Source organism: Musca vetustissima, unplaced genomic scaffold (assembly GCF_032173495.1).
Source record: "Musca vetustissima isolate MV318-11 ecotype Yass unplaced genomic scaffold, APGP_CSIRO_Mvet_v1 utg169082, whole genome shotgun sequence".
Classification (NCBI taxonomy): Eukaryota; Metazoa; Arthropoda; class Insecta; order Diptera; family Muscidae; genus Musca; species Musca vetustissima.
Window position 1 is genome coordinate 17,097 of NW_026881813.1, and position 12,308 is coordinate 29,404.

Sequence of the window (12,308 nt, forward strand, 5' to 3'; positions counted from 1 at the left end):
TTAAAATACATACCTTCCAGAGCCGAATCCATTTATTGGTGATCAAAATGAACTACCTCTTGCTAACTCGAGATTCCTTGGACATTGGCTCCATAACAGATTTAGCAGCCTCTGATGCCTGTTACACTACCTCATTATTTGTTGGCACTACCCGCAGTTCATTAGGAGGTAAAAAGTTAATATCTCTGGAATTTGGAGCCTGTGAATCAATGGCCGAAAGAGAAATGGAAAATATTTGTGGAGAATTACGATTTCGTTGGTCAGATCTTTGTAATATTGTTATATATCACCGTATTGGTCCAGTACCGATAGGTGAGGCCAATGTTGTTATTGGCATATCATCGACACACACCAAATCCTCCTTAGATGCCATTGCAGTGGTAATTGACGAACTTAAGAAACGTGTACCAATATGGAGAAAAGAAAAATATGAGGGAGACGAATTTACCATGTGCGTGGAATCTACCGAGGCAGAGACATTCGATGAAAAGCTATGCGACATACAACAAGAACACTCCCTACCATCGAAATTTGTACAAATTTCAGCAAGTGAAACTGAAATAAATCGACGAATACAAAGTTTTATCGAACGAAAAAGAGAAGAAATCGATATCAATAATATTGTAGACTATATAAATCCTAACTACACGGCTGAAAAACAAAACGATGATGAAGAAGAGTCGTCATCATCATCATCGTGTGCCCGCATTGCTGGTACCATAATAAAACAGGAAAATTCGAAATGCCACTTAAAAGTTCGTCAAATTGAAAATAAAATTGGACCACAAGTACGACAGGACTATTTAGAAACATTAGATACGCTAATGGAATCCGACTTGGAACCGAAAATCAAAAAAGAAAAGAAGGAAATAAAGACTACAGCCCCTATAAAACATGCCTTACTAGAGAGAACGCGTGATATCGAGGAACATTTGAATTTAAATAATACACAACAGAAAAGTATTCATCAGCGTTTGAAAAACATTGAAGATCGTATATTATTTTTAGAGTCAATATCACCGGAATATTGTCATAATTTATTTGATAAATCGGTAAATAATAATAATAATGGGAATACTTCTATAAGTTCCATGGAGAACTACAATGCAATAAATGATCCTTCAACAAAGCCTACATCAAGTAATGCTAGGAAGGCGTGTCGTAAAGTATATGCTATCGACGATATAGATCGTATAATTCAAGCTGAATTGCAGCATATCTAGGATATACATACATTTGTGATTAGAATTTATACATAAGAAACATTAGATTATTTATTTTATAAGACAATATTGTACAAACATCTAAAAATAATAAAGTGTTATTATATAATTAATATTGTAATGGAGTTTTAATTTTTATAGGATGCCTATACTGTTATTAAACATCGAAAATATTTAAAATCATGAAGCTTTAACCTTTCAGAGAAGATGTTAATTATTTCGATAAATAATAAACTTATGGTCGCCACTGACCCGGCTAAGAATTTACATTGTGTATGGATCACAGAACCTTTTTAAGAATATTGGGTATGATAATTCCTTCAAGTTGTTATTGGATATTATTCGTTTATGGAAGTCTAGTAATAGAGTGAATTTGGACGCAGTAAATTCGACTGATTCTTTTAGGAGCTGTATCTTGGCTAGATGTGACGAAATTCATTTTTATTATTTAATTTTTTATTTACTTTTATTATGGGGTTTATTCAATTTTCAATTTATTTATTTTTCATGAATGGGAACCTAGCGACAAGGCCATGATCGCTTCCAAAAACCACTATACATCTACTACTCCAAAATCTTAAACCTAACAACAGATTTATCTTAACATAAAATCTTTTCCAGAACATGGAAATCTATTATCTATTCGGTCCGAATTGCCCAAAACGGCAAGTCTGCATTCTATTTGCTGTTTACTAGTAATGCCATCCACTACGAAATGATAACACTCAATAATGATACTAATTCAATAGTTCACTTCAGTGAATCTTTTAATTGAACTAAGTCTTTCGTGAACTATACAATATCAATTTAAAAGAATTCAAAATTTATACTTTTTTCTATTAAACAAATGCAACAAAGTACATTACAAACGTACAATGGCGCTTGAACCACCAGTCCAGCCACCGCCAAGATTGGCGGCTCAACGTTCAAATGAACAGACGCATGTATTTTTTCTTAATACAACACAGCGACAGGTGAGAGGAGGAGTCGCCAATGTAAATAATGCACAGCTGGAATCCGAACAATATGTTTGGAATAATTTGAACTTGATATCAGAATTTAAATTGATATGGATTGTACATAAACTCTTTAATAGAAACCCCCCATACCGTCCATACAATTGCCAATATTTCAAGTTTATTTGAATAATAAAAATAAATTACCAAGCCATTAGTTTATGACAATATTCAGTTGTCTATATAGCGACAGACATGGACGGACTTTCCTCAATAAATTTGGGGACGTGACCTAATTGTCATCTATATAATGACATCTCTAATACTCCCATTGATCCATAAATTTGTTTTTGGAACTCAATGTTTCATACCCCGGAAAATACATCTTTACGTGATCAAACCTTAATTTCAGTTTGCTATACTTTAATTTGGAATCAAGTTGATTGCTTTGTACAAAACCTTAGTTTTTCATTATTTCCTTATTTTACTAAAGTCAGTTTACTTCCAGGTGAATTTATACTGGATGGATTTCAATGGCTCACAAGATTTATTTACAACATTACCTCCGGGTGCTGGCATAAAGGCCAATACATTTGTAACACATCCATGGTTGTTTCGTGATGCCCGTACCGGTGAACGTATGCATGTCAAACATCAGGATATCTTTTGGCCACAATTGTATCGCGTGAAGAATGCCGGGCAATGGTTGCCCTGCCGCAAATTGATAGCAATACATCCGCCTGTAAATCAAAGTCTGCGTACAAGATGTTTATGGCGTTTTTCCGATCTTATTTATGGTCAAAATGATGAATTTCTGAAAAGTTTAAATTTGCCACGAACGTTATACAACGATATTAAATCGGTGTTGGGATTAATTGAGAAGCACAGGGCAATTGGCATGGGAAGACGAAGAAATAGTTAGCAAAGTGGTGGGTGGTGTTTGTGTCACCCGTTAAGTCGTTAGGATTATGATGACATTTTTATACACTCTAATGTGTATTGTTGAAGTTGTAAAGTATTTACGAAGGAAGAAAATCTCCAGGAAATGTTAGTAAATTTATTTGATTGTGCTATAGAAATCAATTCGATTCCAAAACTTTATCAAGTCCATCTGATTTTTCAAAAATTACGTCTGAGAATTTATTCTACAAGTACAAAATGTTGAAGAATTGTTTTGATTTCCATTACCAATCCAAAACACTTTTCCTAAATGACTACTCTCCTAAATGCTAATGTGATTTCATTGAGAAGAAAATTTTTTACAATATTTATTCTATTGTTTAAAAAATTGTATTTTTCTTTATTATAAGTCAATTGCCTGCATTTATTGGGGCATCATCATTATTATTATTAGCATTATCATATTTGAATATGTGTTTTTGTTTAAATGTTTAATTTTATTATAGCTACAAATTGGATAACAACACTTTCTTCCTTTCATACTTTCCATTCTATAATATAATGTGAAATATGTTTTACTTAGTCTGTCGTGTTTTTAGATTTAAATAATTTACTTTCTTTTTTATGTTTAGATCTTAAGCATAGGTATGTGTGAATCTATGTAATAATAATTGTAATTAAAAACTATAAATGTTACAGAAAAAAACATAAAGAAAGGCAATCCATCTCGCCACAGAAAATACAACGCTCTGTACAAAGTTTTTGTTTTTTTATATAGCTTAGAAAAGTAGAAAGTTTTTTTTGGTTGTGGTGAGAAAGAAATGGAATGAGTATTTGTTTTTCTTGTTAGCTATACAACTAAGCAAATGGGGAAGAAATAATTGGAATGGTAAACATTGTGTATGTGGTATGGTTAAGATATTTTTTCTTTGGGAGTGGATTGCCAAATTTCTTTTTTTAATGTGATTATTTTTTGCAATATAATTGTATTTCCTTAAGCTTTTGAAATGCTTTAGGTGTTACAATAAACCGAAAAAAACCTAACAACAAACTAAATAAAACAATTTTTTTTGATGATCATATTAAGAATTTTGGCATGTCCTTGCGTTCGTTTGTTGTTTCCACAGATTCCATACACTTGTAGTCATCACGTGCTTGTTGTTTGGGCGGTTGTGAGTTGTCAAATGCGTTCACACAAGAATGCGCACAACACCCACCACCCATTGTATTTCTTAATTTGTCTGTCTTGTGCCTTATCATCAGCTGAAATTTAGAGAATCACATAAACTGTTGCTTCTACCGTTGTTTGTTCAAAGTTTTCCATCATATGAAAAATTTGGCTTAGTTTTGTACTGGAATGTGAGATCGGTTTGTTGTTGCTTCCAAATAAAATGGCGAACAGTACGTAGGTCCATGTTTGGATCCACCACCTGTAGGGGAAAAGAAACAAAATTTTAAAATTGATTATCTAAAAATAGAGTTTCAACAAAACATACCACATCATTGCACCATAACTCAATGCGATCTTCGGCCGGCACTTGAGAACCCTCCGAATTGGCATCGCTGTTCTGTGAAGAACTGGATGCATTGCCACCACTTGGTGTGGTCTCAGCTCCCAAAACTTTATCCAAAACATGTTCACACACTTTACGGCACTGTATAAATTCATTGGCCACCAAACGATCCTAAAATCACATCATAATTTATATAAATAATTGCCTCTAGGCATTGTTTTAAAATTTCTTACTTTCTTCGTTCTTTCCGGTTTACCCATAGACGGATGTGGTGTTAGGAAGAATGGAATTTTTAAAAATTTCGGTGTGGTCTTTTCTATGACAACATCTGTTACCCATTGTGGTACGGTTTCGTGTAGCAATGTAGTTTCACTTTCTCCAGCAGCATCACGTACCAATAATCGGGATACAGTTCGACCACCAACCTCACTGTAATCGAAGAATACGGGAATTAATTAAAATCTGAGTGAAATAACAAAAACAAACTTACCTTAATATTACCGGTGTATGTTTTGGTACTTGGAAAAATCCATTGCCTCTTATATCTTGTTCCATGTCATTGGGTGGCAAGCTATGGGGTGGTGTCCAATATTCCAGCAATGCTTCTAATAACAATTTACCATAATTTATCTGAAAAATAATTTTTGTCGTCATTTCATAATAAATAACAGATATGAATTTAAGAACGACTGAATTTTTAATTTGAATAAAAATATTAAATACATTATTTGCCAGGAAGAACTATTTTTGATTAGGTTCTAAAGTAATAATGGCCTTTTAGGCTTGTTTGCCAAAATTGTAATAAACTAAATTAAATTTTTACAGTATAAATATGAAAAATGTTTAATCGAAAGAAATACAAATCGATGTGTCTATAAAACTTAACATTCAATCCAAAATCTCGTTCCTTATTTTTGATTAGAGTTCCAAAAATTGTATTTCAATTACCTTCATTTCTGATTGTGGATCCGAACATTCAGGAAGACCAGCTTCTATTGATACCCAGGCAGCAAAACAATCCACCTCGTCTTGGCCCAAAACAATAGTAGGCATCTAAAAATACAAAAACTATAATTGTAGCAATTGCCAAGAATCAACTACAAGCAATGGACATACCCCCGTTTTTAAATCAACAGTAAACCAATTGGGAATGTATACTTGTTTGTTGCGTTTTTTGATTTCCTCTTCGAAATCAACTTTACCCAACTCCTCCTTCTTAACTACTCGTAATACATCATATATGGCTACATTGTCTTCCGTGTCGCGGGTAACAATGTGACGTTTATCATTTAGAACAACGCATTTTTTAATGGCAGCACCACCTACAAATAATAGAAATCAATCAATAATGAAAATCCTTCTCCCCTTTGCAATTTCAAAACCCGCAACATACCCTTAATACATGCCAATTCTGTTCCCGTGGAGGTCCATTGAGCATCCATACCGCCACTTGAATTCAATGTACACTTGTCATACAGTGGCAGTTTCCAACAACGTATATCGGAATTCCAGGTAGTGGCCCATACCCCCGTCTTATCAATATTAAAGCAGAGACTTAATACTGGAGCCTTTTCTTCACACACCACCATCGAATTGCTGGGATTTCTCAACTCGGTTATGACAATATTACGATCACGACTACCCGATATAATATATTGGAAGTTGTCCGTCATTAATAAACTCCAAACACCCTCTTTATGGACGTGGATGGTTTGAACACAACGTTGTTGACCTAAATTCCAAATTTTTATCGTACCATCTGAACTGCCGGAAACAACTTGATTGCCATCGGCCGATACCACCAGGGCTCGTACATTTTCTGTGTGGCCTCGCAATTTCATGTTGCGTACACAGGTGCGTGGATCCCATACTCGCAAGATGTTCTCTGTGGAGCCGCTCACTATGACCGTACCAGCAGGATTCATTGCTAAACTGTAGATGGAGTCTTTACAGCCATTTAGACTAGATGCTGTGAGAAAAAAAAATAATTTTTTTTTATTATTATCAAGTGGGTATTTCAAAATAAATTTGATCTTACTTGTGACTGTATTATTGCTGGCAGTTAAAGCTGTTAGTGTGTTAACGTCCCACAGAAAAATCGCCTTATCCAAGCCAGCACTGGCCACCTGTTCGCGATCCTTGGCATATGCCAATGCCTGGACATAATCACGGTGGGTTCTTAGGGTAGACATGCAAAATCCTTTGTGAGCATTCCACACTTTCACCGTTGTATCACAGCTAGCACTAATTACTAAAAGGAGAAGCATACACACGTTAAATATTTCCACTTATCCCCCAAAAAACAATTTACAAATTCTCTACTGCCTTCCTTCCTCCTTCCACCCACTCTCACATACTTACAATTACGACCATTGCAACAGAGCACAATGTCATTAACCCAATCATTATGATGTTCCATGGACTGTATATATTTATCATTCGATTCGGAACGGGAGTTCCATACCCGTATTATAGCATCACGTCCGGCTGAATATAATTTACCATTGTTTGGATCTAATTGCATGGCATTGACACCATTCCGATGTTGTTTCTCCTCAGCATCTCGTATAACATAGGAGACCTAGAATGAAAACCCAAAAATGACAAACATTGACATCCACATCTAACATCGAGAATTGCAATAAATTAATTAACCTGCATTTTTTTGCGTCCTCCACAACTTTTATTATGTGTCAACATTATTTATATGACTACTTCTCTACCAGACAAAAAATCACTTGTCCAACAGAGACACACAGAGAATAAAGTCGGCTGATTAAGGCACAGGGGCACTACTGCTGTAACATCAAGAGTAGCTATTCGATAACAATGCATTCGTATTTATCTTTCCCCAATCAATTCATTCAGGCTATATATTGGATTTTAGAGGCTTTTTTACGGACTTTATTTGTTTTTCTTCCTGAAATTATGTTAAAATTAGGGATAAGTAAATCGACTTTGGATTAATCGACTTTTAGATACTATTTTAGTTACTACGCCGTATGTGCAACACTGCCGGGCTATGGGTTACCAATGTCAGTTGTTTACATGATTGTAAAAAAGAGTATGACGGAACATTTTGGTAGCTGGCAATGCCGTCGTACAGTTGACATTTCGACTATCAGCTGTTAATACTATTTTATAATTGAAAAATAATTTGAAAATTGTAAACAATTTCGATTCCTGCAGGGTTTGCAAAAGGGCAAAATTATAATTGGAAGATAGTCCTGATTTAGATTAGGCGAGTTTACTTGCAGCAATTCTTATCGTTCTCTTTTGAACTTGATTCATGCGTCTATACAAGGCAATTCGGTTGCAAACATATATTTTCTGAATTGAATTATTTTTTTTTTCTGAAATGGCTCTATAAACAAAGTACACAAAACGAATTGCCAGAAAATTGTCGGTACGAGCAATTTTTTCCATTTCTATTCCCCTTGCCCCTCTCTCTTACAAACAAAGTGTAAATTTAGATTAGGCGAGTTTACTTGCGGCAAGTCTTTGTTTGTTGGAGAGAGGGGCAAGGGGTATTGAAATGAAAAAAAATTGCTCGTACCGACAATTTTCTGGCAATTCGTTTTGTGTATTTCGTATTTGTTGACATTTTATATATATTTAAATGTGAAAAAACAACAAATAAAAAATATTTTGGAAACCGAATTGCCTTGTATAGACGCATGGAGCAAGTTCAAAAGAGAACGATAAAAATTGCCGCAAGTAAACTCGCCTAATATAAATCAGGACTTTGTCTTTGAAAATATGTCAATCGACATACATAAAACTTTATGGCATTTATTTGTCACATTATTTAAAATTGATAGATGAGTTCCAAATTAAAAAGGGTTCCCATCATAAAATTCTCAAATGAGACTAAAAATATGTCCAATGAACAGACAAATTGTTGCATTTGTTTTTCTTTATTTTTAGCCCACAAGGTTGAGGTGTATTTTTTCTTTGTTGACAAAAGATACCCTTCTTTGTATAATTGGTTCATTGTGTGGCTTTTCGGGTATGCTGGCGTTTTGCGCAGCTAAAGCTCGTCGGATGAGGGGTGGTTCTTGCCAACAATGAACATTTCGGCTGAACAAAAAAACTAGATCATGCCGGACTTCGGAAGATGAAAATAAATAAAAAATGTTGGGAAACCCGAAATATGTCAACAAAACAAAAAATAAAGAGACAAGAAAGTAACGAACATTTGCAGAAGAACTAAATTTTTGTCAGACATGGAAGCAATGGTTTCCCCGACGGCTATCCTGCCGAGGAAACTCCCACCCTCTGAGATTTGAATCTCTCCATGACACCACAATGAGTCCCTTCCCCTTCTGCGTGAGCCATCAGCTGGTTCGCTTTTATATGCCTTCTGGGCTGGGGCATCTTCATCCATTCTCACAACATGACCTAGGCAACGTAGTCGCTGCAGTTCAATACCTCTAACAATGTTGATGTTCGAGAATAACTGGTACAACTCATGGTTAATTCGACGGTGATATTCACCGTCAACGCAGATCGGCCCATAGATCTCTCGGAGAATTTTTCTCTCAAGCACTCCAAGAGCTAACTCATCTGTTTTCGTAAGTACCCATGCTTCAGATCCATATAACAGCACGGGTAGTATCAGTGTCTTGTATAGTGTGAGTTTGATCTGGCGGGAGGTGGCCTTGGTTTTGAGTTGTTTGCTCAGACCATAGTAGCATCTGTTGGCCATCACTATCCTTTTCCGAATTTCATTCGTTTTGTTTATGGCGGTCAAGGTATATAAAATCCTTGACTACCTCAAACCTGTAGTTCACAAGTTCCACAGTTGGTCCGTGTCTACTGGACGTCTTGCGCGTTGATACCATCAGCTTGTTCTTCTAGCCGTTTACTGCTAGACCCACTTTGGCGGACTCATTTTTAAATTGTTCAAAGGTTGCTGTTACAGCTCTCAGTGTTCGACACATTATGTCGATGTCATCGGCGTAGGCGAGTAAAATGTGTTTTTTGGTGTACAGAGTGTCATTTCTGTTCACTTTTGCCTCTCGAATGACCTTTTCCTGCAGGATGTTAAAAAGGCCACACGACAAACTGCCACGTCGTCTAAATCCTCGTTTGGTATTGAAGGCCTCCGAGAGGTCCTTTCCGACTTTAACTGCTGACCTTGTGACCAGTGTTGCCAAAACTTGATTGAGAAAAAATACTAGATTTTGTTGAAAAAAATGCTAAAAAGTGCTAAAAATTTTAGAAAAGTATCAGAAAAAAGTGCTAAAAATTAATTTAAGAAAATTTGATTATAGTTTATAATTTGATTATAGTCTATATTTTTAAATTAATAGCTATGTTTTGAGGGTGTTTGTGTTTCAATATTTTGTAACGAAATACTGGTCCTGGACTTATATTTTGGTGTACAACGATCCCGAATAGCTGAGTCGATATAGAAGTATGTGACTATCGGTATGTCCATTAACATTTGTAAACAAAGTAACGGTCATAGCTGTGAAACAATTGTCACGATATTCTGAATATCCGGTTCTTGCCATTAGGGACACTTATTGTGTTTGGTAAAAAGGTCAATATTTGGCTGTTGAAGTCAACCAAAGCATTTTATATTTATTTCTGGACTCTCTAGAGGTCACAAAATTGTACATCGGGAAAATGATAATGAATAAGCATATTGAGTAAGTCAAATTGACCCAGACTTTTGTTTAAAAAAATACAAAATTTGCATTATATGCTCTTCACATTTATTCTAGACCGGGTGTGGGAGCTATACGTAAATATTCTAATAGTATTTAGTATAACCATTACCGCACTAGATTATAGCTATACAATTTTGCATAAACTTTCGGTTTTGTTGAAGTGCGACATCTATCGGTTTTGAACGGATGATATTTAGAGGATTAAATAATACAAAAAAAAGATTTTTCTATATGCACTTTTATAACCCGAACACCAATAAACATATGGAAACATCAATGTGTCGATGTGAAATCGAGAAACTACAATTTTTTTGGAGTGATACTAAAAATTTTGAAAAAATCTTGGAACAAATTAAAAATGCTAAAAAAGTGCTAGGTGCTAGATCAATTTGTTTTCGCGCTAAACGAGTTTAAATAGTGCTAAATCTAGCACTAAAAGTGCTTAATTGGCAACACTGCTTGTGACATACATGGCTTTAAACACCTTTGAGCGGCTGTCGAATGCGGCTTTTAAGTCGACGAAAAAGTGGAGTCTGCCAAAGTGGGACTGGCAGTAAATGGCGAGTCAAACATGTTGATGGTATCAACGCGCAAGACGTCCAGTAGACTCGGACCAACTGTGGAACTTGAAAACTACAGCTTCGACGTAGTGAGCGATTTTATATACATTTGTATCGCCAATAACAAAAGTAATATCATTGGTTTTGAAATCCCATGGCACAATAAATAGGTAGTCCATTTAGCGCAGCTGATGACTTGATTAACTGTCAAAGTGCGTAATTTCTAATTGAATTCGATGTGCAATGTGAAATATTATATGGAAAAATTTGACAGATGGTCGAGACAAAAACAAATGTTTTTGTTTTGATACATCACCTTATTATTGCATCGTGTGAAATTCGGAGAAGAATAGTGTGGGCGTGGGCCAACAGGTGCTACTATGGTCTGAGAATGGCACAATGAATAGGTAGTCCATTTAGAGCAGCTGATGTCTTTATTAGCTGTCAAGTGCGTAATTTCTACGTGAATTCGATGTGCTATGTTACCAACCATGTGGAATATTAAAAGAAAAATTTTGACAGATGGTCGAGACAAAAACAAAGGTTTTTGTTTTGTTACATCACCTTATTATTGCATCATGGGTCTGAGCATGATGCAATAATAAGGTCATGTATCAAAACAAAAACCGCCAACCTGATTGGCGGTATGCTCTGATTGTTGATGCCCAATTTTTGTAGAGAGAAATATTCTCCGGAGGATCTATGGGCCGATTTGCGTCGACGGTGAATATCGCCGTCGAATGAACCATGAACTGTACCATATATTCTCGGACATCGACATTGTCAGTTATATCGAGCTGCAGCGATTACGTTGGCTAGGTCATGTGAGAATGGATGAGGATGCCCCAGCTCAAAAGGCATATAAAATGATGGTTCACGCAGAAGGGAAAGGCCACGAATTCGATGAAAAGATCAAGTGGAAGGCAACATCTCGGAACATGGTCTTTCAAATTAGATGAGATGTGCACAAGATCGACGCGCCTGGAATTTTTTTTAAGCTCTGCTTATGAAACAATCCATGATGCAATACAGTAGATATCGGATATAATCACATCTCATATAAGAAAAAATCGGATATAAGGAAGATTATCAAAAACACAGAGCCTTTTTACATCTTCTCAGCGTAAAAATTACTTCATATAAGAAAAACGCGAATAAGAAAAAACACTGATATAAGAAATGTTTGTCAAACACCAAAGCTGTCAAAGGTATTTAAAAACTTTTCATATAAGAAAATATTTAAGATTGTTGGCCACACTGAATATGTTTAAATATTGTTAGTCAAACTATGAACTGATTTTAATTTTGTCATTTTTTTATTTAAATTTTTAGTTTTTAAGATACTGAATTGTTCTTGCCAAACTGTGATTTAATTTCGTAACTTTGTATTATTACATTTAATTCAAGTAGAAATTACACACTTTGACAGTTAATCAAGACATTAGATACTCTAAATGGACTACCTATCCATTATGCC

General features: G+C 35.3%; 3 protein-coding genes across 3 annotated transcripts; 2 read left to right on the top strand and 1 right to left on the bottom strand.

The window, feature by feature from the left end:
• The first annotated feature begins 47 nt into the window (after window positions 1-47).
• On the top strand, window positions 48-1,223 carry LOC133327817 (molybdopterin synthase catalytic subunit-like). The gene has a single exon (XM_061536354.1). The coding sequence runs from the start codon at window positions 48-50 to the stop codon at window positions 1,221-1,223; it is 1,176 nt and encodes a 391-aa protein (XP_061392338.1).
• An 875-nt stretch (window positions 1,224-2,098) lies between these two features.
• LOC133327818 (protein Vhl-like) lies at window positions 2,099-3,101 on the top strand. The gene is made up of 2 exons (XM_061536355.1): window positions 2,099-2,197; window positions 2,688-3,101. Exons 1-2 carry the CDS (start codon window positions 2,099-2,101, stop codon window positions 3,099-3,101), a joined length of 513 nt encoding a protein of 170 aa, XP_061392339.1.
• Window positions 3,102-4,332: 1,231 nt separating this feature from the next.
• LOC133327815 (WD repeat-containing protein 48 homolog) lies at window positions 4,333-7,438 on the bottom strand. The gene is made up of 10 exons (XM_061536352.1): window positions 7,249-7,438; window positions 6,955-7,174; window positions 6,632-6,844; window positions 5,987-6,562; window positions 5,710-5,915; window positions 5,542-5,646; window positions 5,084-5,223; window positions 4,827-5,022; window positions 4,576-4,764; window positions 4,333-4,509 (listed from the first exon to the last, which is right to left on the bottom strand). The coding sequence occupies exons 1-10, from the start codon at window positions 7,291-7,293 to the stop codon at window positions 4,390-4,392; spliced, it is 2,010 nt and encodes a 669-aa protein (XP_061392336.1). The 5' UTR covers window positions 7,294-7,438; the 3' UTR covers window positions 4,333-4,389.
• Between the last annotated feature and the right edge of the window lie 4,870 nt (window positions 7,439-12,308).

Excerpts from the sequence above, each read along its gene's own strand:
- LOC133327815 (XM_061536352.1), bottom strand. The coding sequence starts at position 7,293 with ATGTTGACACATAATAAAAGTTGTGGAGGACGCAAAAAAATGCAG. Across the intron at positions 6,563-6,631 it reads CAGCAATAATACAGTCACAA|CATCTAGTCTAAATGGCTGT; the intron begins GTAAGATCAAAT and ends TTTTTCTCACAG. Across the intron at positions 4,765-4,826 it reads AACCGGAAAGAACGAAGAAA|GATCGTTTGGTGGCCAATGA; the intron begins GTAAGAAATTTT and ends ATGTGATTTTAG.
- LOC133327817 (XM_061536354.1), top strand. The coding sequence starts at position 48 with ATGAACTACCTCTTGCTAACTCGAGATTCCTTGGACATTGGCTCCATA.
- LOC133327818 (XM_061536355.1), top strand. The coding sequence starts at position 2,099 with ATGGCGCTTGAACCACCAGTCCAGCCACCGCCAAGATTGGCGGCTCAA. Across the intron at positions 2,198-2,687 it reads TTAATACAACACAGCGACAG|GTGAATTTATACTGGATGGA; the intron begins GTGAGAGGAGGA and ends GTTTACTTCCAG.